Source organism: Protopterus annectens, chromosome 3.part0, assembly GCF_019279795.1.
Source record: "Protopterus annectens isolate FY-2018-M chromosome 3.part0, PAN1.0, whole genome shotgun sequence".
NCBI classification, from domain to species: domain Eukaryota; kingdom Metazoa; phylum Chordata; order Ceratodontiformes; family Protopteridae; genus Protopterus; species Protopterus annectens.
Window position 1 is genome coordinate 248650315 of NC_056731.1, and position 21855 is coordinate 248672169.

The window sequence follows — 21855 nt, forward strand, 5'->3', positions numbered from 1 at the left end:
AGATGGCTTCTTGCATCCTCATGATCCCCCTGGCCAGAGTACATATAAGGAAGCTGAGTAATGAACAAAGGATGGCATAAATGAAATAAACCACAACAATTTAATGACCACGGATTCCTTGGAAATACCCTGGGGGCTTCCATGGTAGAAATTACATAAGTTATGACTACAACAGTGAATTAACTGAAACATCTACATTTATGCCAAGCATACACAGCTGTACTGTATCCGTAGTCAGGACTTTATTCCTTTACGACATGGTGTTAAATTTTTGTTAAAAGTCTAAAGATGCTTATTGCACATAGTCATTGTTACTTTTTTAAATGATAGTTAGTGGAAGTATAGGAAAGTTCAAAATTCTAAAAAAAAAAATGGCTTAGTTCTGCCAGAGATTCGATGAATACCCAGATCCATTAAAAGTTGGGTTGGCTGCTAGGCTGTATCACTAACTGCATTAAATTTGCGGTTACACACGTTACAGTGCAAAATTCCAGCAATAATTCCATTACAAGACACCAAGGTTTTCTCTACCATGCAGCAAGTCAGTGAGGAAAAAATGTGGCATTTTGATGATGTGACAATGTAAAATGGAGCTATGTTTCTCATGAAGCTCATCAGATTTAGGCATCATATAATACACTGTTGCATACTCTCCTCAACTGAACTTTGTTATGAAAGTTCACTTTACCACTGTACAACTATTGTAAAATATGATGGCTCTACACTTTGTCTAAACACTCATTCAAATCTACATTTGAATGATTTTTCAAATCACACTGTGCATGTATGTATGTATGTTACTTTCTCGTTCTACCTTGTGGAGTTTTTCTCCCTGGATCTTCACTGAAAAGGGTCTTTCCCAGGCAACAAGAGTAATAGAACAACAACCAATTAGGCATTTTTCAGTCACTTAACCAACTACACAAGTCAGTGAAAGCATCCAAAAATATTAAAGTGGATAGCAGATGTTTCAGAGCACCTCTTGGCAAGTTCAGCTAGGTTGTAGCTTTGTCTTTTACTTTTAAAGTTAGTGAAAAAAACAATATAGACTAATCAGCTTTGAAAGTTTGAGTCTCGACTCCCCAAGCTAGCAAACTGTAGTAAACAAATCTCAGGATGTTTCCAATGGAGCCCCCCATCATTACTTATATACAACAACTTCACAGTGGCACAACTATGGGTAAAAGAGAAACACCCTGCAAGAACAAACTGAATAGTTGCACAAACCAATATTTTACAGTACAGCTAACAATATGAGTTACATGGCTGAGGAGAGAAAACATGTGGAGCGGGAGATCTGGGGAAAATGTTGACTGATTCAATGCCAAAAAGTGCAGTGTCATCTCTTTGGTAAAAACTCTGTACCCATGAACTACCACATAGGCAGCAATCTACTTAACACCAAATGTGTGATAAGAGACCTTGGGACCCAGGTGCACAGTAGTCTCTCCGCTGATAGTCACATCGCCACAGTAGTCAGGAAGACCTTCTATGTGGTACACCTCATCATAAAAGGGTTCTTATCCAGGAAAAAAGAGGTCATTGTTCCCCTCTACTTGACACTCATTAGACCCATTATAGAGTACAACGCCCCTTTTGTAATGTACCTCACAAGACATCTGCAGCAGCTGGAAAGGCCACAGAAGTACCTCACAAAGAGGATTACTGGCCTTAAACAAATGCCTTACACTGAAAGTCTCAAAAAACTCCAGTTTTATTCCGTAACATATCGCCTACTCCGAGGTGATCTCTGCCTAACATATAAAGCTATGTCAAACCCAGAGTTGTTGGATATGCTACACCTAAAGAAATCCCAATCCTTCCGAGCTACACGCTCTAGGGACCTAAACCTTGTCACCACAATAAACAAGACATGCTGGAGGGATAGATTCCTGTCCCAGAGACTTCCCATACTCTGGAACAGGCCACCCATCTATGTCAAGCAAAGTTCTTCATTAGCACTCTTCAAGAAAAATCTTGATGAGTGGATGGGAAATAGGAACTACACCCCGGGGATCACTTCTGTGTCTCTGCTCGACAGTGGCACAAGAAAATAACTTTCTTGGGTGGTGTAAGCCAGGGAACCTTGTTGGCTAGGCTTACGTAGGCCCTTGGGCCGATAGCCTAGTACCAACTTATGATTAACTTGACCACTTTTAGAATCGACTGCCACGATCATCCTCTTTAAAGTTTTTTTTTTTTTTACTCTGTGCTGTAAGTACTGGAAAATGTATTAATGTCCCTATTTAGTACAGAGCAGTGTACACTCATGGACATCAGCAAACATCACTGCTTCGAATTCTTTATGTGATTACATCCAGTGGTACGTAGAGCAGTCATCTGAAGTTTTAGCTGCTGTGGCTAAATATGATGTGGTTATCACTTCCTTTAGAACTACAGTTTCACCAGTTCAAATATGTAGTCTTTATGAGTATTAATTCCATGTTCTGTGGCTGGGGGAGTGATACCCAACTAGTTAATAAAAATGTCTTTATGTGTAAACTTGTTCAACTTATAAATAGAAATACTTCTGAAGTAATACTTTCTATGGAGTCTTTGTGGTCGTTTTCTTTTTAAGTGCATCATTTTCCTGGCTCACTAGTTAAGTTGCCAGCCTGGATTTTAAAATAAGTGACTTTAAAAGTAGTCATACGGTAGACTTTGGTATTGATGTCTTTAGAATATTATCTACATTGCAGAACATTCAAAACATTTCATCATATAGTTAAAAGCGAAGAGCATTTTGCTTAACTTGTGAATATGTCTGTGTACGTATGTATAAATGTTTAGTTTTTTATTTATTTCTTTTTTGACCTTCTTGATTGATCATTACCCAGAAGAATAATATGCGTGATGATTTAAACGTCCTTAAAGACTTCACACCTTTACACTCACTCTGCTGTTGCATGTCTAGAGGAATCATCTGACATCAAAGTGGCCTCAAAGCATTTTTGCTAATGAACTTAAAACACGCTGTGTCATTTTTGATGTCTCACCTGCTGCTTCAGGCTTGTAGCCTTTTCAGTAATGATATGTTTTTGTTGCTGCAAAAGAGGACTTAAGTGGTCTGTAGTATAATAAAACAGTTGGCAAGGACTGTCTGGGTTTTATGTTCAGATATTACTTTGTGGTCTTAAAACAGATAATGAAGTTTCTGTTTGTAGTGCAGTATGTCATCTCTGTCAGTAAAACTATGAAAACATGTGTCTTTTCAGAAGAGGTGGAACTTAAAATTAAAGAACATGTAAAAAAAATCTTTCCAGATTGTTTGACGTCTGAAATTAATGTTAATTTTGGCTCACTCCTGGGGGAGTAGAGTCCAGATAGCATTTTAGTTTGCAAAATCATGGACTGTATTGTGTCACTGTATTTGCTATAACACTGGTATGCTGTCTGTGATGCAGTGCGTGGGAGTTATATGAGAGATCTTAAAAAGGACACCATTACAATAAAAGCATGTTATAGGTGTCACGATTGCAGGAGTAGGTGTGTATGTCACATTCAGTGATGTTAACATTACATGTATTAACTAGTAATGCAATGAGTCTTGGTTTGAAAATGGCACAGTTCTGTGCAACATTGATTAAGTAAGACATAGTTCAGGAATGACAGTAACATCGGCTACAGAGCATAAAGGCTAGGTATGATAAGTGTCTTCAGAAAAGATCCTTATAAAATTAGCTCATAGCATTTGAGTTTATCCACTTTCTGTAGCCTGTTTTCCTGTCCTTTTTTTCCAAGTTGGGCAATATACTGTCTGAGGAATCAAGGAAGGGGTTGTATGCCAAACCAAGAAGGGTCTGGACATAAGTAATATGAAGCTGCTTCATATATCCCTTGTTGTTCTTTGCTTTCTTCAGTTTTTTGTATTGTTAATGAGTGCTGTAGATCCACTAGGCATGCCAGAGAAATTTCATCTGTTTCAACTGGATGGTGACATAGTCTCATTTGTGTTTTTTTTTTTTTTTTTTACAGTTTTACAGGTTTGTTCTCCTTAAATATAACCATAGATATATATATATATATATATATATATATATATATACCTTCAAGAAATCACTGAAATACTGACATCTTTAAAATGGATCAGTGTGCTGAGTTACAACAGACATTTAACAACAAAAAGAGTTCCACACAGTCTTTGTTTTGTTTGGGCCAACTTCTTAAGAGTTGTGGTCTGTGAAAAACCTTAAATGTATAGTGAAAAGAAAAGTGTCTTAAAATTAAAAAAAGGAGAAAGAGATCTGAAAAAATACTCTCCAGAACAAATCAGGCAGCTAAATGGAGGAACTACATCAGAATTCGGCTGACACTGATTCACAGAAGAAAAGAATCCAGGCCACTTGTCTCTGTTCCTCTAGACTGAGGTGGCACATCATTGTCTTTGCCTACCAAAAAATAAATTTGAAAGACATTAACATACTAAAGGAGTCTCTTCTGATGTCAGTTTCACATATGTACATAATAAAGAGGAAACCTCCATCTGTACCAGCATCTTTATTTATGTCTGATACAGGGAGGATGATACAGGGTATATATTGTAAGATACCAAGACTGTCGGAGTGCCTGTGAGGCAAGTACATCTTTAGTAGCTGTCGTTCCATATCACTGTTGCAATATTTTTTACAATAGGGATCACCTGCCAAGGCCAGCCCGATGTCCGTCTAGTATACCAATGGCTTTTGGTTGTAAAGGATATGCCATATGTCACACGTATCCTCTCTGCACATGGCGTAGGGCATTAAGGTGACGTCTGGACACACCATCCTCAGAACAACTTTGCCACCAGTCCGAACACCATCTTCTGTTGTTGGTCTGAACGCAACTTCATCTGCTTGTCTGCCTTTGACTCTCCCTTTAGCCTCTAGATTTGAAGTCAAACAATTTCTTAAAGGCATCCTTCACATTAGGCCTCCCAGGAAGCCTGCCCCTCTTTCCTGGGACCTTAATTTTTTTTAGGAAAATTGACTCAGACTCCTTTTGAGCCTGCTACTTCAGCTTCCTTACAGCATTGTTCTATGGAAACTGTTCTTCTTTTGGCTCTTACTTCTGCCAGATGGGTGTCTGAGCTGACCTTTATGGCTGTTCCTCATTTTTTTAGTTTTCCATAAGGACAGGGTGTCCCTTCATACTAATCCTTCTTTTATGCGTAAGGTGGTTAGAGCTTTCTCTTAATCAGTCTGTTCATTTGCCCACTTTTTCCCCTTCTCTGCAGTCTGCTAGTGAGAGGGTTTGGCATACCTTGGATTTGCATAGACAACTCTGGTATTATTTGGATAAAACTAAAGCGCTTCATAAGCCCGATCAGTTTTTGTTTTGTTTCATCCTAGGTATTTAGGTTTGGCTGTTTCCAAGCAAATAATTTCTTCTTGGATATCTGAAGCCATTTCCTTTTACTGTTCTTTTTATGGGAAGAGCCTTCCTTCTGTTAAGGGTCATTCTACTAGAGCTTTGGGCTTCTTCTGGTGCTTTTTTCCAAGGGTTTGGATACTAATTCTGTTCTGGAGGCAGCAAATTGTACTGCTGTGCATACCTTTACTAAGCAATTGGATGTAATTTCTAGAGCCAAAGCTTGCTGTGCCTGGGCTATTCTCCATGGTTTCCCAGAGGGCTCTGCTGGCCCTTCCTCCTCCCACTCTTCTTCCTGAGCTTTTTCACTCTCCCTATTGTGAAGGATACTGCAACACTGATATGGTAGGACATAGTACAGTTGTGTAAAATCTTACCATAACAGTATATGTCCTTCTTTTCACTGTTACAGTATTTGCTCCATACCTCCTCCCCCTAGTCCTTTTTCCTTCTGGATGCGTTTGTTATCTTTCTCCTTGGACCGTTACACCTACTGGGGCTTTTTCATTTCTGAGGATGACATGTCCAGATGTCACCTTTATGCCCTACACCATCCATGGGGAGCATACATGTGACGTACAGCATAACCTTTACAACCAAAAGGTTTTGGTATACTGGCCAGATTTCAGACTGCCCTTGGCAGGGGATCCCTATTGTAAAGAATACTGTAAAAGTGAAGAGGAGGACATCCACTGTTAAGGTGCTGTTTTATATAGCTGTACTTTCCAAATACAAGGACTTCAGTCCATCCAGAAAAGTGCCAAAAGAGCCTGCAGCAGCACTGTTACCATATAAGAAAACAGCCACCTTCATAAGCACCTAAGTAAGTACATTCTTCTGACATGCAGAGAGCATGTACTAGTAATGAATGACGTATGAGATCCAAATTATCTCATAGTGAGGCAGGTTTTTACAAAACACCAAATAAGGCTGTCTTCAACCCAAAACCAGTATATAGCTTCCCCATTTATTTTACACTTTCATTTGACATTGCAAAGGTGGTTCTCTTAGCAACTTTGAAGTAATAATAAGGGCCTGCATTAGTCACCTGCGATTGCCATTGTGTTTCTGTGATTGTACTTGTTAAATGTGAACTTTTATATATACCATTGAAGATTCAAAGATACAAAGAGGAAAAAGATGAGGAGTCCATCTCCTCCCTCTTCTGCGGAGGGGAGCACTTTTGTTCAGCCCAAGTAGTTTCCAATTAATATATATAGCCTGACTATGAGGCTACTTAATCTCAGTCATCTGGTTGTCTATCACTATATACAACTTTTAGTGAAACTGTGAATTTTATTGTATAGTTGTTAATGTGCTTAGTGTTAATTTTTCTCTACCAAGAAAATGTTGTCAAAAATATTCCTTTTTAACAGAGCCTAGGTACATGAAATCACTTATGGCTACTACTTTTGAGAGTTTGCTGACACATAATAGCTTCACACAGACACTCAGGCTGCATCTCACAAGTCTTTACTTGTATTGTATAAATGTTCAAAGAAAGGTACAATTTCTGTTTTGATTTAAAAACCGACCCTTCTAATGTACTCCTTCCTTCATCTTTCAGGGATGTCATCTTTACATGTTGGCATGCTACTTTTTGAAAAGGAGGAAGGGTTGTAGAATAGATTTCAGTAAGGTATTATACATATACCTACACTAGCAGTTAGTACGTGTTGTATCTTAGTTACGGTAAAGCTTTGGGGCAAGTTCAAGACACTTAAAAAAACTGAAGTCTTACCAAGAGACATGCCATCCTGCTGTTCATTTTTTAAAGCATCTGGCCTTTTTCTAAAGACAGGTGCCTAAGAAGCTAACGCCTGTCCATAAACCATGCCCATTTAAACACAGCACCTTAAACTGAACCCCCGAGGTAACTTTAGGCGAAGGGGATTAAAGACTTGGTGACCTCCATCTTTTCTGCAACCTCTCTCAACTTTGAGATTAATGGAGAGCACTCTGCTTGCATTTCAGTTTACCAGTGCGAACACTATACCCATGAAAGTTCATAAATCAAATAACATCTTTATATATAAAAGCTAAAGGTAATTATTTCTTAAAAAAATGATTGCCTTTTAAAAGTTAAACATAAGAACAGTACTGGATAAATGGTCACAAGGACTGTAAAATGCCTAACCATATACATATTTACTTACGGGAAGCTTGTCTATTCTTGCTGAATTATCTGTAGATTGAGAAAAGAATCAATCTTCGTCATTTGTAATGCTTGACAATATAATGCGCTTAATCCTTATCCATAAAGATTTAAGATAAACATGATTCCTATAAAAATAATCAGCCTAGTTAAAACGTTTTTAAATTAAAAATGATTGAGTGATGCTTAATATATTCTAATTTGTCCGCCATACAGATGTTATAGGATGTTTCCATATAGTCTAATTTGTTTTGTCCCAAACAATAAATATATATCTTAGGACAGCACAGTGGCGCAGCTGATAGCAATGTCGCTTTACAGCACAAGTTTTTCTGGTTCAATTCTTGGTTGAGTTGCCTTCTCTGCACAGTCTTCATGTCCTTCTTGTGTTTGCATGGGTTTCCTCCAGGTGCTCCTGTTTTTTCACACATTCCAATGACATGCAGTAGATGGACTGGTTACACTGAACTGGCCATAGGTGTGAGTGTGCATGTGAGCATGTGGTATGGAAAAACAACTGCAGCAGGACTAGTCACCTGGCAGTGAGAACTTTGGCTCTAGATGATTATCACTGTTAAACTGACAACCCAACCCCATGTGCAGAAATGGGAAAAGGGGTTATGGATGGCTGGATGAAATGAGTACATATCTCCTTTTTATATGCTTTCAAATGATGTCTTGTACCTTAAGTTTAAGTAAAACATTCCTTATGAAGTTTAAATAAACAACCTTGCAATAAAAATTGCAGTAAAATGAGCATTTTGAATTAGTCAGCAAAGGATAGTTGTAACAGCAGTGCACTCAAAATGGTTACAAATGCAGTTTACATTACTGGATAAGAGAGTCTACTCCTGTACTGGTCCCTTATTTATGCACCAGTCCCAATTAGAGAAGAGAGCATTATTCATAATCAGAAATGTGTCTGGTAAGTGATAATTATCTGCCAAAAACTGTAAATGAAAAAGAATGGTACTGAATTCCTAAAGGATTTTTATTACATCCTATGATCAACAGCAAACTTTCATAATGTATAAGTATTCATGGTACTAGCAAAGGTCAATGGTTTCCTTATTAAAATAAATAGACAGTTGTCCGTCAATGCAGATAGGCCTATACAGACCTACTAAGGTTTGCACATGTCTGTTGAAGTAAATTTATATAGGCCATATACCAAAACCAGTGTATTTCCTTGGCATTAGCATGCATTTTCTTAAGTTCTGACTAAGCCCTAGCAGTGTATCCTTTCTAATCATGGCTTTTAAAAACATTTGCTGGATTCAGGATAAATGCATGTGATTGATTTTTCTGGAAGCAAACATTTTAAAAGGTGTTGATGGAACTGCATTGATTTCACTGCTCATGCACTCAGTAAATAAATTATAAGAAGCACTTCTTATGTACTTGGTGTCACGGTTCTTGACTCTTCCACTTTGATCACTGTAAGAACGGTAGAGGTAGGGTTTATATCACAAGATCAAAACGTAATAATATCGAATATAATAACATTGAACTGTTAACCGCAAAAACTTAAAACTCCGAAAGCTGAGAACAGCGATTTTTTTCACTGGGAAAAAAAATCGCTGTTCCAGCACAAAACACGAAACACACAAACACTACAAACTATGTCTAATGTGGGGGGCTGTGCCCCCCACATCCCCCACTTAAATATACCACCTCCGAGATCACACCACAGTGGAGGAAATAGCAAAGCCTTGGAAACGGCCCACCAAATTCTTTCCCTGGGAAAGAATTCTATATTCTGCGCCTTTGCTGTTGTCAGTTTTCGAGGTTTTGGGTTTGATATCATAATATTCAAGGTTTTGCAACTTCAAATGTTAAGTTGTCAATCTCGCCTTCATTCTTGCTGGATGGGTTCGGAGCCGACCCTCGGCTCCGACTCGGCCAATACTAAAGCTCAAGAGCTAATTCCACTGGCTCGAGGCTCCCCTATATCCCACAATGCTAGGCGGTAACTACTCAGATCTCGTTTGCCGCTTAGCTGATGAGGTGCTTCTTCTACCGGCTCTGGCAGGTTAGTAAGTTTTCTTGTTTAAAAACTTCAAATTCTACCCCTATTTTTTTCTATTTAGTTTAGTTTTTATACAGAGTATCCCTTTAGTTTAAATCTGGTCCCCCTTGTGTTTTAATTCCCATTTTATCCCCTTTTTAACTTTTAGGCCTTTGGCCCACTCCTTTTTTTTCCCTGTCCTTTCAGTGTCACTGGATTTTTATTTGGTTAAAGGGTGTGTCTGTGTGTTGTGTTTGTGTTTTTCATACAGCCTTTCAGGATGTCTAAAGATTCCAAGGTCTCAGGCTTCAAGAAGTGTGATTCGTGCTGTCAGAAAATGTCTCTGACAGACGGTCACACTTCTTGTGTCTATTGCCTGGGACCTTTGCACCTGCAGGACTCATGTGCTGTTTGCCATGCATTCAGCCCTAGAGTCCTGCAGGAACGCAAAAACAAGCTCATACGTCGAGGCTTGTTAAAGCCTGAAGGCCCCCCCGACCCAGTCTGCATCGGGGAAGCCTTCTAAGACTTCCAGGCCGTCGGCTCCAGCTTCAGAGCCGTCTCCTGGGAGCATTAAAGATGCTTTGACTGGAGTCGATGTTTCGAAGTCTCATACCGTTACCTCGGCTCCGGCCAGAGCCGAGGTTGTCAAGACTCAGTTGGCTCCGATAGGCTTATTGGAGCCACCTTCAAAGAAGAGGTCTAGGTCCCCTTCCAATTGCTGCATCCACTCGGCTCCGGGATCCCCTCTTCTGTCAGAGCGGAGCCATAGGTCTCATTCCTCTCGGTCCTCCAGGCTGTCCGACCATGACTTACAAAGGGAGGTGAGTAGACTTCTCAAGTCCGAGGCACTGGCCCAAATGCTGCATAGCCCTACTCAACAGTCAGCGGCTATTCCCATCCCTGATTTTATTCCTCCTCTGACTCCTTTGAGTTCGGAGCCGGGGCTCATCGAAGCCATGGCTGTCAGTGCTTCGGAGCCGATACCTTCCCTTTCGGCTCCGTCGTCTGCTCCGATTTCCTCCTTGGAGGGATCCCGGCGCCAGGCTTCCCTCGTCGGCTCCGAGGGGGCGAGTGACATCTGACCCTTGTCCGACCCCGTTCTCCCTCTCGGGGTGTCGGCGCTGGTGAGTTCGGCTCCGACATCAGCCTCGGAGCCGTCCCTGTCGGTGCCGGGGGGTCCTTGTCTCCTCGGAGCCTTGGCTGATAGGGGCACCTTTGAGGTCATGTGGAGCGTGCTAGACCCAGTGTCTACCCCACAGTCGGCTCCGTCAGCTCCTCCCTCTTCAGTGCCTGCGGTGGTTTCTACCCACCCCCTTGTAACAGACCGTAGAGAGTCAGCTCCTCAGGTTTCCCCATTGGGAATATCCTCCTCTTCCGAGGCCTCTCCTGATCCGGTAGGAGAACCCCCTCAGAAGAGACAGTGCAAGAGGAAGCACATTGACTCCCCTGAGTCTATCACCTCTGACACCGACTTGGAGGAATATGAAGGTTCCCCTCGGTCCCCCTCTGAGGATGTCTCTTTTGCTGACATCCTTGAAATCCTGAAACAGAGGGGGAACTGGCCCTCCCTTAACCCTTCGGAGGACGAGTCGGTTTACCTTGAGGCGTTTGGCTCTAGCCCTTCCACCTCCTGGGTGTCCCCTCCCTTTGACCCCCTTATGGAAGTGGTGGCAAGGAAGGCTTGGACGGCCCCTGATTCAGTGGAACCTACCCCAAGGAGGCCGTCAAAATTTATTACTGCCCCTAAAGAGAAAGAGTTTCTATCTAAAGGTGTCTCTGTTGATGCCATGGTGGTGGCCGCAGCCACTAAGAAGGAGTTAGTCGATCCTTCGGTACCTGTCCATCCTCCTAATAAGGAGTCTAGGACCATGGACAGGTACAGTAAGCGGATGTTTTCATCAGCGACCTTTTCAATGCGGTCGCTGAACTACTTGTGTCACTTTACCCATCTCCAGAGAGATTTGCTCAAGGATATGGGTGAGGCCATGCAGGATCCAACAGCTGAGTGGTTCCAAGACAAAATGAACTCCCAGTTGGCAACCCTGAATTCGATTGTCAACTCCTCCATGCGGCTTATCTCATATGCGGCTGATGGGGCGAGTAGGGCCGCAGGCACAGGTGTAGCTTTACGACGTCACGCCTGGATGCGGCTTTGCAATTTTGCAGACCCTTTCAAGGTGTCCTTCACCAATTCCCCCTTTGATGGCTCAACATTGTTTGGACCTCAGGTGAAGGATACATTGACTAGGTGCGAGCAGGAAGGTAAGACTCTCTCTGCCGTGGGAGTCCGTTTTTCTACCCCTTCTAGACCTTATCCAAAAGGTCAGAAGGGAGGAAAAATGTGGTTCCGCAAACCACAGGGAGTCTCATCTGACACACAAGGTCGAATCCCCTCTAGAGGCAGAGGGGGGAATAGCAATAGATGCCGCCCTAGGGGCAGAGGTGGTCCACAAAACCAGGGTAGCAGAGAAACTTTCTCTGATAAACCCTTTCAGCATCCCTGAGGAGCTGCCCGCCTGTCCACCTTCGGAGGCAGTTAGGGGAAGATTATCACTGTACCCAAAAGCCTGGCTTTCCCTCACTCAAGACAAATGGGTACAGTCAATCATATCCGAGGGTTACAAAATTCCCTTTATTCACATCCCATCCCAACCCAAAGGATCCCTTCCAGACGTTCCACCCAGTCTAAGGGAACAAGCAGCATTAGAAATATCAAAGCTGCTGTCAAAAAGAGCTATCCAACCAGTCCCAGCAGACCAGCAAGGATCCAGAATCTACTCCAAATTCTTTTTGGTACCAAAAAAAAAACAGGGGACTGGAGACCAATACTGGATCTCAGCAAGTTAAACAATTATATCAAAAAAACTAAATTCTGGATGGTCACGCTACAGTCCATTCTACCTTTCTTGGGTCAGGACAATTGGATGTGCTCGATAGACCTTCAGGATGCGTACTACCATATCAAAATGCACAGACGCTCCAGGAGGTTTCTCCGCTTCAGGCTGGGAGCCAGTCACTACCAGTTCAGAGCCCTGCCCTTTGGTCTCACTAGAGCCCCCCCTGAGTGTTTACCAAATGCATGGCAGTGGTCGCGGCTCACTTGAGACGTCAAGGATTCCAGGTGTTTCCATATTTGGACAACTGGCTCCTTACCGCCACCACCAGACATCAACTGCTTCTATCCAGAGACTTCACCATCCAAACTTGCCAAGCTCTAGGCATTTCAATAAATTTCGAAAAATCTGCCTTGTCGCCTTGTCAATCTATTACCTTTATAGGCGCCACCTTAGACACAGTCAATCTTTCTGCCAGACTTACAGAAGAGAGTTAGATATCCGCAAACAAGTTTACCTTCTACTTCAATGCAACAAGGTCAAAGCCAGGGTAGTCTTGAAGGTATTAGGACTCATGGCAGCTACTATTACACTTCTCCCCTTAGCTCGTTTTCACATGCGGATCCTCCAGTGGATGCTGTTTACTCAATGGTCCTTCCAACAGCTCCCGATGTCTCACATCATCCTACTAACTCAATCATGCAAGAATCACCTGTCTTGGTGGATCACATCACCTCAAGTTCTCCAGGGCAGACCCTTCATTCTCCCCCCCCCAATCGCCACAGTGACAACAGACGCCTCCCTGATCGGGTGGTGGGGGGGCATTATCAGGGCAGGACAGTCCAGGGCACGTGGCAACCTTTCGAGTGCCACTTGCACATAAATGTCTTAGAGATGAGAGCAGTGCTTTTAGCGTTGCAATCCCTTCAGGACTCTCTTCCCACAGGGACTATTGCAATTCAGACGGACAACATGTCCGTAGTATGTTACATCAACAAACAGGGCGGAACCAAGTCCTACCCCTTATGTCGAGAGGCACTCAGACTTTGGCAGTGAGCGATTTCTTCTCAGTGTTTTCTGATAGCAACGCACATTCCCAGGAAGTCCAACGTGATTGCGGACAAGTTGAGCAGGGCCATTCTCATGCCTCATGAGTAGTCTCTAAAAATATCAGTGCTGGAAGAAGTCTTCCAAAGATGAGGCCAGCCTTGGTGCGATCTTTTTGCTACTCCCCAAAACAGCAAGTGTCACGACTTCTTCACTCTCTTCCCATTAACAGGCCATCCCACCAGAGACGCTCTAGTCCACCATTGGCCCCGGGGACTTCTGTATGCTTTCCCCCCCTTTCCACTGATATCTCAATTAATTCAGAAAGCTATCGCCTTGAGAGTTACCATGATCCTCATTGCCCCTTACTGGCCTCGACAGATACGGTTTCCATTCCTCCATCATTACCTGTTAGAGCAGCCTTGGCATCTGGACCCGGTGCCAGATCTTTTGACCCACCAGTTGGGCCAGCTGCACCACTCCCTTCAATCTCTCAACCTCACAGCGTGGTTTCTCCGATTCCTACCCTAGCCAGGCTTCTCTTAATCTCTCATTCGGTCCGTAACATCCTGATAGCCTCTCACAAGTCTTCTACCAGGAAGATTTATAATAGTAAGTGGAAACGTTTTTCCTTCTGGGCAGCATCAAAAAATATAGACCCCTTCACTGCACCTATCCAGTCTATCCTAGACTTTCTGGCAGAGCTCTTTCATTTAGGCTCTTCCTCATCTACCATTAGAGTACAACTAGCTGCTATATCTAACTTTCATGTAGGTGTCTCAGACTCCAGTATCATGTCCCATAAGCTCTGCAAAGCCTTTTTAAGAGGTGTTTTTCTGCTCAAGCCCCCAATCAAAGATCCTCCACCTCAATGGGACTTGAATTTGGTCCTAGCATCCTTGATTCTCCCCTTGAACCAGCGGCTTCATGCCCTCTTAAGTTGCTCTCATGGAAAACACTTTTTCTAGTAGCCATAACTTCAGCTAGAAGGGTATCTGAACTTCATGCTCTTTGCAGTCATCCTCCTTACTTAGTTTTCCATAAAGACAGGGTGTCCCTCCGGACTAATCCGTCCTTCTTGCCTAAGGTTTCCTCTGAGGCAAACCTAAACCAGACGATTGATCTCCCCGTTTTCTTCCCTGATTATTCCAACAGGTCGGAACAAAAGTTACATTTCCTAGATGTTCACCGCCAACTTAGATATTATTTAGACAGGACTAAACAGTTCAGGAAATCTGATCAGCTTTTCCTGTCTTATGCGGAAGGGAAATTGGGCCTTCCAGTTACTAAAGTGTCCCTTTCAAGATGGCTTACCTCTATAATTACCTTCATCTATGAAATCAGACATCAAAAACTGCCTTCAAGACCTAGAGCTCATTCAACTAGGACATTAGCTACATCTGTAGCTTTTCAGGACAGGCTGCCAATAGATTCCATTTGTGCAGCAGCCACATGGGCTTCTCCTCATACCTTTATTTTACATTACAAATTGGATATGGCCTCCAGAAACCGTGCCAACTTTGGTTCCACTGTTCTCAAGAGTCTGTTCCGATAGGCCACCCGGGATAAGGTGCTAGGGACGCGGTCCCATCCAGCAAGAATGAAGGCGAGATTGACAACTTAACATTAAGAAGTTATGTACCTACCATAACGTTCCATGTTAGTTGTCTTCTTCTCACCTTCTTTCTTGCGTCCCACCCTCCTTCCCCCTAGCCTGGACAGGCCGATAGGAATATTTGGTATCTTCCATTGGGATTTTTTCCTTCCCACATGTTCTACCACCTCTGTTCTCCCTTTTTATGTTTGCGGTAGTTTTACCCACAGTTTTATATATAGAGGTGGGTTCCTTTTCTCTCTTCTCCATTCTATGGAGACCAGAACTGCTTGGTTTTAGCTATCAAATGAGATCTGAGTAGTTACCACCTAGCATTGTGGGATATAGGGGAGCCTCGAGCCAGTGGAATTAGCTCTCGAGCTTTAGTATTGGCCGAGTCGGAGCCGAGGGTCGGCTCCGAACCCATCCAGCAAGAAAGAAGGCGAGAAGAAGACAACTAACATGGAACGTTATGGTAGGTACATAACTTCTTATTTTATGATATAGACCCGTTTTTAAATAGTTGTGCCTTCAGTATTGTACAATAGTGTTTTGGTTTGAAAAAGTTCTGACACTAGTGCTTTGGAAATTTGGACTTTGACTGTGATGACCATCTTCCAAACATTAGTTCAGGTATCCAGTTACTGTGAATGGGTGTATTCATGCAGGAAAAACTGGAACAGAAGAATGCAGTGGCTCAGCAGTATCTGGAGCCAGCAGGCAGATCTTGCTTTTTTACAAAGAAAATACCTCAGCTTTCATTGTAGGTTGTCCCTTCATGTTCTTTGGTTAAAGGATTCAGATATAGTGACATTATTGGACGGCACTTGACATGGTCGTAGGCTTGACCATTTATAGCAAGAAGAAAAGAGAAGGGCAGTGGAATCCACATGACTTTCAATTTGTGAATCTGGTACAAGGGGACTTTTTCCTGATGTTTTCAAAAATACATGTACTGTTAGCATAGTATGTAGAATCTGTCTTTTAAAAAGCTGAGCAGGATTGATCAACTCCTTCCTCTGGAATACTCATTCTGAACAGACTAGATAAGGTGAGGAGTTCAAATCCTTAAGAATACTTCTTTGTAAAACCCACAATAGTTTTCAGCCAAAATACTGTATTTTCATTAGAGCTAATTAACTGTGTTTTCTATTTATTTATCTAATGCTTGGATTTCTTTACCAGGATAGTCTGATTGGGCAGAAAGCTGCAGCTTTTCAGCAGATGTTCAGGGAGAAAAGCTCCAGAATAATTCCAGTATTACATAAAGAACATATAAACAGAGTTATACAAGTAATCAACAAATATACAGAATTTAAACTGAGTACCATTAATAGCAGCATCTTCTAATGATCTATGAAACTTTTTCTGTGGAGAAAAAAAACTTACATAAAGAACATAGTGAACAGAGGTATACAAGTAATCAAGAAGTACGTAACATTTAAACAGGGTATCGTTAATTAATAGCAATACCATCTAAAGAGCTATGAAACATATTTGGAAAAGAGCTTGGTAGAAGGCAAGAAAAAGAAGAAATGGAGGATTAGTGTTAAAAGGTGAGAGAATATTTTAGGATATGTAGGAGGAGGAATAGGGAGAGGCAGAGGACGAGGAGGAGATTTTGTACCAGTAACTAAGGGTATAGTGCCTTGAAAGAATTGATGATAGTAAGGGGCAAGATGTTTATCATCCAGGACTTATCCCTGTACAGAGCCAGGTATCTCTTAGGTAGTCTCTTTGAGTCCACTGCGTTTCTTAGAGTGAGAGGAAGGGAGTTGCACATCTTGGCCATGAAAGAGAGGAGTACAAAGAGTCATCAGAGGAATTGCAAGTTTTTGTAACAGTTAATATAATTTTGCCAGTGGATCTCAGCTGTCTAGCTGGGTTATAAGGTTGGAGAATAATTTTTAAACTTCGGCATTTGTCTAGACAATAGATATGTTTATGGAAAGTGACTAGTTGGGAAAGTGTAAAGTAATGTCTTACTCTGACCAATTACCTTACAGGGAGAATACCACAATCAAGAAAGTGGTTTCCCCAGGGTGAGGCTCTTCCATTGCACTTCATTTGGGTTGGCCTCTGTGATTTCCCCAAATGTGGGAAACTCAGCTGCATAATTTATGTTGTTCTATTGGTGCAAATATATTTATCATGTATGTCATTGTGCTTTCAACTATTTTCATGAGTAGGGTAAAAATGGAGAAGCAATTCAGGAGATCATTTATTGTTATTCTGTAAACAGCAGGACACGAATACATATGCTGAAAGAAACTTGGAAGTTTAATCCAGTGCCTTTATGTTAAAATTGCTGATAAATCTTATTTGTGAACTGTGTAGCTGACTGTACTAGACATTGTTTTTAAAGTTGTTTCAATTCTTGAAATCATGTTTCTAAAAATAATAGCATTTCCACAAATGAGCAACATCCACAGAGTACAGATTATAACAAGCTCTATTTTCTAGAACCACCTAAAGAACTGTAATAGCTACTCTTAATAATAACAAATAATAATATTGGTTTAACAACATAGAATATTTTGCTGTTAATTGAAATAAAATAGCATTGCTTCCACAAGTTATATTGATCACAGGGAAGTAATACAGCTATGACAAGAACTGACAGGTGTTGCTTTCTAATACCCAGCAATGGAAAATAAAATAAATGACACTAATTTGGCAAGCAGTGTCCTCCAGTACCAAACAGTGGAAGTAATAGCTACCATTGTTAAAAAATAGCTGCCATTGATAAAAATACATAATTTCCCTTTCACAAGTGCTGTTGCTCTCAGGGAAGCAGTATACATGTTTCTGTTGATTTAAAACATTGCATAGCTATTACAAATGTTGCTGCATGGAGTGCAACAAGTAAACAATTAAAACTGAAAACAGAGTTATTATTGCAACTTAAAATAAAACAATTGAGCTTTCTCCTTAGACCTGTTCATTACTTTGGACTATTGGAAAGTAATTATGTAGCAAATGCAACTGTTTTTGTGACTGCAACTTCAAAGGCTTTCTGCAGAGCTTGTCAGAGGTAGCATATCTTTTTGAAAGTGTCCCATTAACATGCCATCTGCACCGCTGAATCAGCTTGTGGCACTTTTACATTTGCAAGGCTACACACTTACATTGTAAAGGTGTTTACTGTTCTTATTTCAACCATGTTAGCACTGGCAAAGGTGTTGATATAATGCCTTTTCAAACAAGAGTGTCACATTTTTCCCAAATGTGCACCAGACTTTCTACTGTAGTAGGGATGCACTTAGCATATTTTCAACACTTAAGTAGTCAACCAATTCTCTTGGTAATAAGTATTTTAAAGCTAAATCCCTTAACCACAAATCAGGCATGTAATGCTCCTTAGCCTTGTTTATTACTTTGGAGTATTGGATAGTAGTTATGTAGCACCTACATCTGTTTTTGTGATGGCATGCTAATGGGACATTAAAAAATGAGCTCTCCATCATTTAGGTACTGCATCATTTTTTGTGACTAAAACATATTGTCTATAATAACAACACCTCCCCCCTTATCATAGCAAGTGCGTTTGGTATTACTAAGATACGCACGTTATTAATTAACTCACCATTAAGACTGATGATGACGACGGGAGGTTCAAAATCTGAACCCCCTAGCAAAATATGTAGATTTTAGGCTGTAATTTTTTTATGCTAATCACTACATGTTGTGAGATTCATGGAACTTTTTAAGCTTTCTGGGAAATTCTGAATTCACTGATTAGTGACAATAGATGTAAAGGATTTATTTCTTGTAATACCACATTCCACAGGGATCAGAGTGGTTTATTGAAGTCTTACCTAAGGATCCTAGTTTGCAACAACAGGAAATCAATATATATTTTTTTCAAATATTTTAGTAAGCTGCAAAAGGGAATTTTAACAAAAAATGTATTTTTTTGAAAATTAATATTTTAAACAAGCAAACAAGGGTGGCAATGGGGTTACCAGCTGCCGCAGTTTTTGCAACTATAGTGCTTTGGTGGTGGAAGATGAATTGCATTTTTACAACTGAACACCACCACCTAATGAATGTACATTTTCTTTTTGGATGATTTTCTTTTTTTTTAGTAAGGACAGGTGATTTTTTAAAATTACAGGAATTAATGTGTTATATTAACAGTACTATAGAGTTTTTGTTGATTCAGTTTGATTATGATAAAGATGAATGTGATAAATTTACTAAAAACAACCAGAAGCATAGATATGAATCTAATATATTTACAAAGGACACTTTCCCCAAAAGCTTGTTATACTGTCACAGTTGCCACCCAGTGTGGCAGAAAAAGAACACTTTTAAAGGTCAGATGGTACATATTTCTCGTTTAATATTTGAAGACAGGTATTTTATGGAACAAATGTCTATTATGTGAGAGATGTTTCTGGAATGAAAATATCATGTTGATTTAGTTCAAAGGGTGAGTGACAAAGTGGGAAAAGGTAGAAAGATTTCAATCTCTTCTTCAACACCCAAACAGTTTAAAAGTAAAACATAATGATGATTTCTCTGAGGCAATGGTATATGATCATAATTATAGGACTAACAAGATTTGGGTCTTTTTAACCAAAAAATCAGATGCTGGTTTTCCAGCCTTTGTGTTTATATAGCCAGCTTGGGGAATCAACCCACTTTTGTATATAGGTTCATAGGTTGGTACTGGGCTATCTGCCCGAAGGCATATATTAGCCCAGCCACGTTGTGCGGTATTCACCGCCCCTTTAGTAGTTCCGCTGGTACCCTTGGCCCCTATCTAGTAGTGCTGTTGGTGTGATCCCCGGTGTGAACTTTCTGTTACCCATCCACTCATCAAGGTTCCTCTTGAAGAGTGATAGTGAGGGGCTCTGTCTTATGTAAATCGGGACCCTGTTCCATAGTAAGGGAAGTCTCTGCGAGGGGAATCTATCCCTCCAGCATGTTCTGTTCATTGTTGTGTTGAGGTTTATATCCCGATCGTGTGTAGCTCGAGTAGATTTGGTTTTGCTAAGATGGAGCATGTTCAACAATTCTGGGTTGGACATGGCTCTGTACATTAGACAGAGATTGCCTCTGAGAAAGCGGTATGCAACAGAGAACAGTCTTAGCTTTTTCAATCGTGCTGCATAGGGCAACTGTTTGAGGCCATATAAATGGGGAAGGAGGTTAAAAATCATTCTTTGAAAAAGAAACATCAAGGGCTGTGTTCATTGTGAGCAAGGTTATGAAAAAATGCGTTTCCTGTGTACAATGATATTATACTTATAAAGCAGTCAATATAACAGTGGCTAATTATCCAAGGCTTCTGTGCCCCAATGGAAGATTTAATTGTAAAACAAATAGGGTACTGTACTTGGCATAGTGCATGTCTTGTCCTTCATTTTATATGGGGAAAAAACAAAAGCGATTAAAAAAAGAATTTACTAACATCTATATGCGATAAAAAAGGGGCAATACCACCAATGCCCTTTTTAGACATATTTATATGTGTACTTCATTTATGAAGTTTACTTTCCACATATTAGAGAGCGTTGCCCCCTTTGGTAGGGGACGAAATTGGGTAGCTTGTTTAGAGGCCAGGGAATTACACTGGTAATTATTATTATATGTGACTAACTTTCCAGGATTGAACAATGCCACTTTTGTTAGTAGTTTGTTGATAGTAAGGAGAGGGAAATTGTAAATTTTTTTTTTTTTTTTTACAATTAAATGGTTTGGTAAAGTTTATTTCATGATGGCTTTACGTGCAAACATGTTTTACTGTAATTGTGTGCGTTTGTAAGATTTTTTTTTTTAAATTTTTGAGTTATTGATCTTAACAGGTTGAGAAAAATCACTTGACTTTTAAGTTATTTACTTTGGATTGTACCATGTTTTATTACTCTGAGGAAGGATCTGCTATTAGAATGAAAGAGTGAAAAGGTTGTTATGTTTACTGTGTTCTGTTTTTTTTTTTTTGTTCTTTTTTACAATAGTATTATGTCAATGAGGTTAGACTTGTGGTTACTGATTATTTTTTTTATAATAACTTCTTATAATTTCATAAGACCCTCGCTGGCTTTTATATAAAATAAAATCTGGGTTAATTAACTTAGATGTATTTTGATTCACAGTGCAAAATGTCTAAACAAATTAAGCCTGTTTTAGCTGTACTTTTTAATTCAATCATTAAACTAATGATAATAATGGGTTGAAACACTGTAAATAAAATGCTTCTGTTGAATTAGGACTCTTCAAATATACATTTTTTTTGCTTTGTTCTTAGGCAGTCACAATGTTAACTGAGCTGGTAAGAGAAAATTTTAGAAATGGCAAACTAAAGCAGTTGATAATACCATCCTTGGGTGAGATCCTTCATCTCATAGCTAAACAGGTAAGAAATGGCATAACTTGTAGTAATGTATGTATAGTTTTAAAATGGCAACATTTCTTCCTCAAGGCTGGAGTAGTAAATATTGTCATGATCAGTTATTACATTTAATGACCTTAATGGATTCTAGACTGCAGGCAGTGCATGTGTGTGTAGAGATATGGCTTTTCTTTTTTGATAAATGACCAGTTATGAAGTGACAGACAGCACCATCAAGCACAGCATGTGCTGTGTAAAGCACACCTCATCTCCAGTAGGTGCCAACCTTGTAGCTGGCCAGACTGCTTCCTTTTACCCAAGATGGGTGAGCAGGTTTCAGCCCTTCGCTCCCATCCAACCTCGCCAGCTCCTCAAGTGCCTGCATCATTGGTCAGTCCTTTGTCGTCTGAGTCATAGTGAGGTGTTCATTTTTGTACTCCACATAACTGGTTTGTTTTGTTTCATTTTTCTGTTCTGTTGGCTTTCTGTGTGCCATCTCACTGTCCAGATGGAGTTTCCATTATT

The 21855-nt window shown here is 40.5% G+C and overlaps 1 protein-coding gene and 1 pseudogene across 1 annotated transcript in view; both read left to right on the forward strand.

Annotated features, from left to right (window-relative positions):
• ULK4 (unc-51 like kinase 4) overlaps positions 1 to 21855 on the forward strand; it is a 4087308-nt gene that overhangs the window by 1301040 nt on the left and 2764413 nt on the right. The window contains exon 18 of the mRNA XM_044064733.1: positions 21247 to 21354. Within this exon, the coding sequence (XP_043920668.1) occupies positions 21247 to 21354 (108 nt within the window). The remainder of the gene's footprint in view (positions 1 to 21246; positions 21355 to 21855) is intronic.
• Positions 16982 to 17132, forward strand: LOC122797413 (annotated as a pseudogene).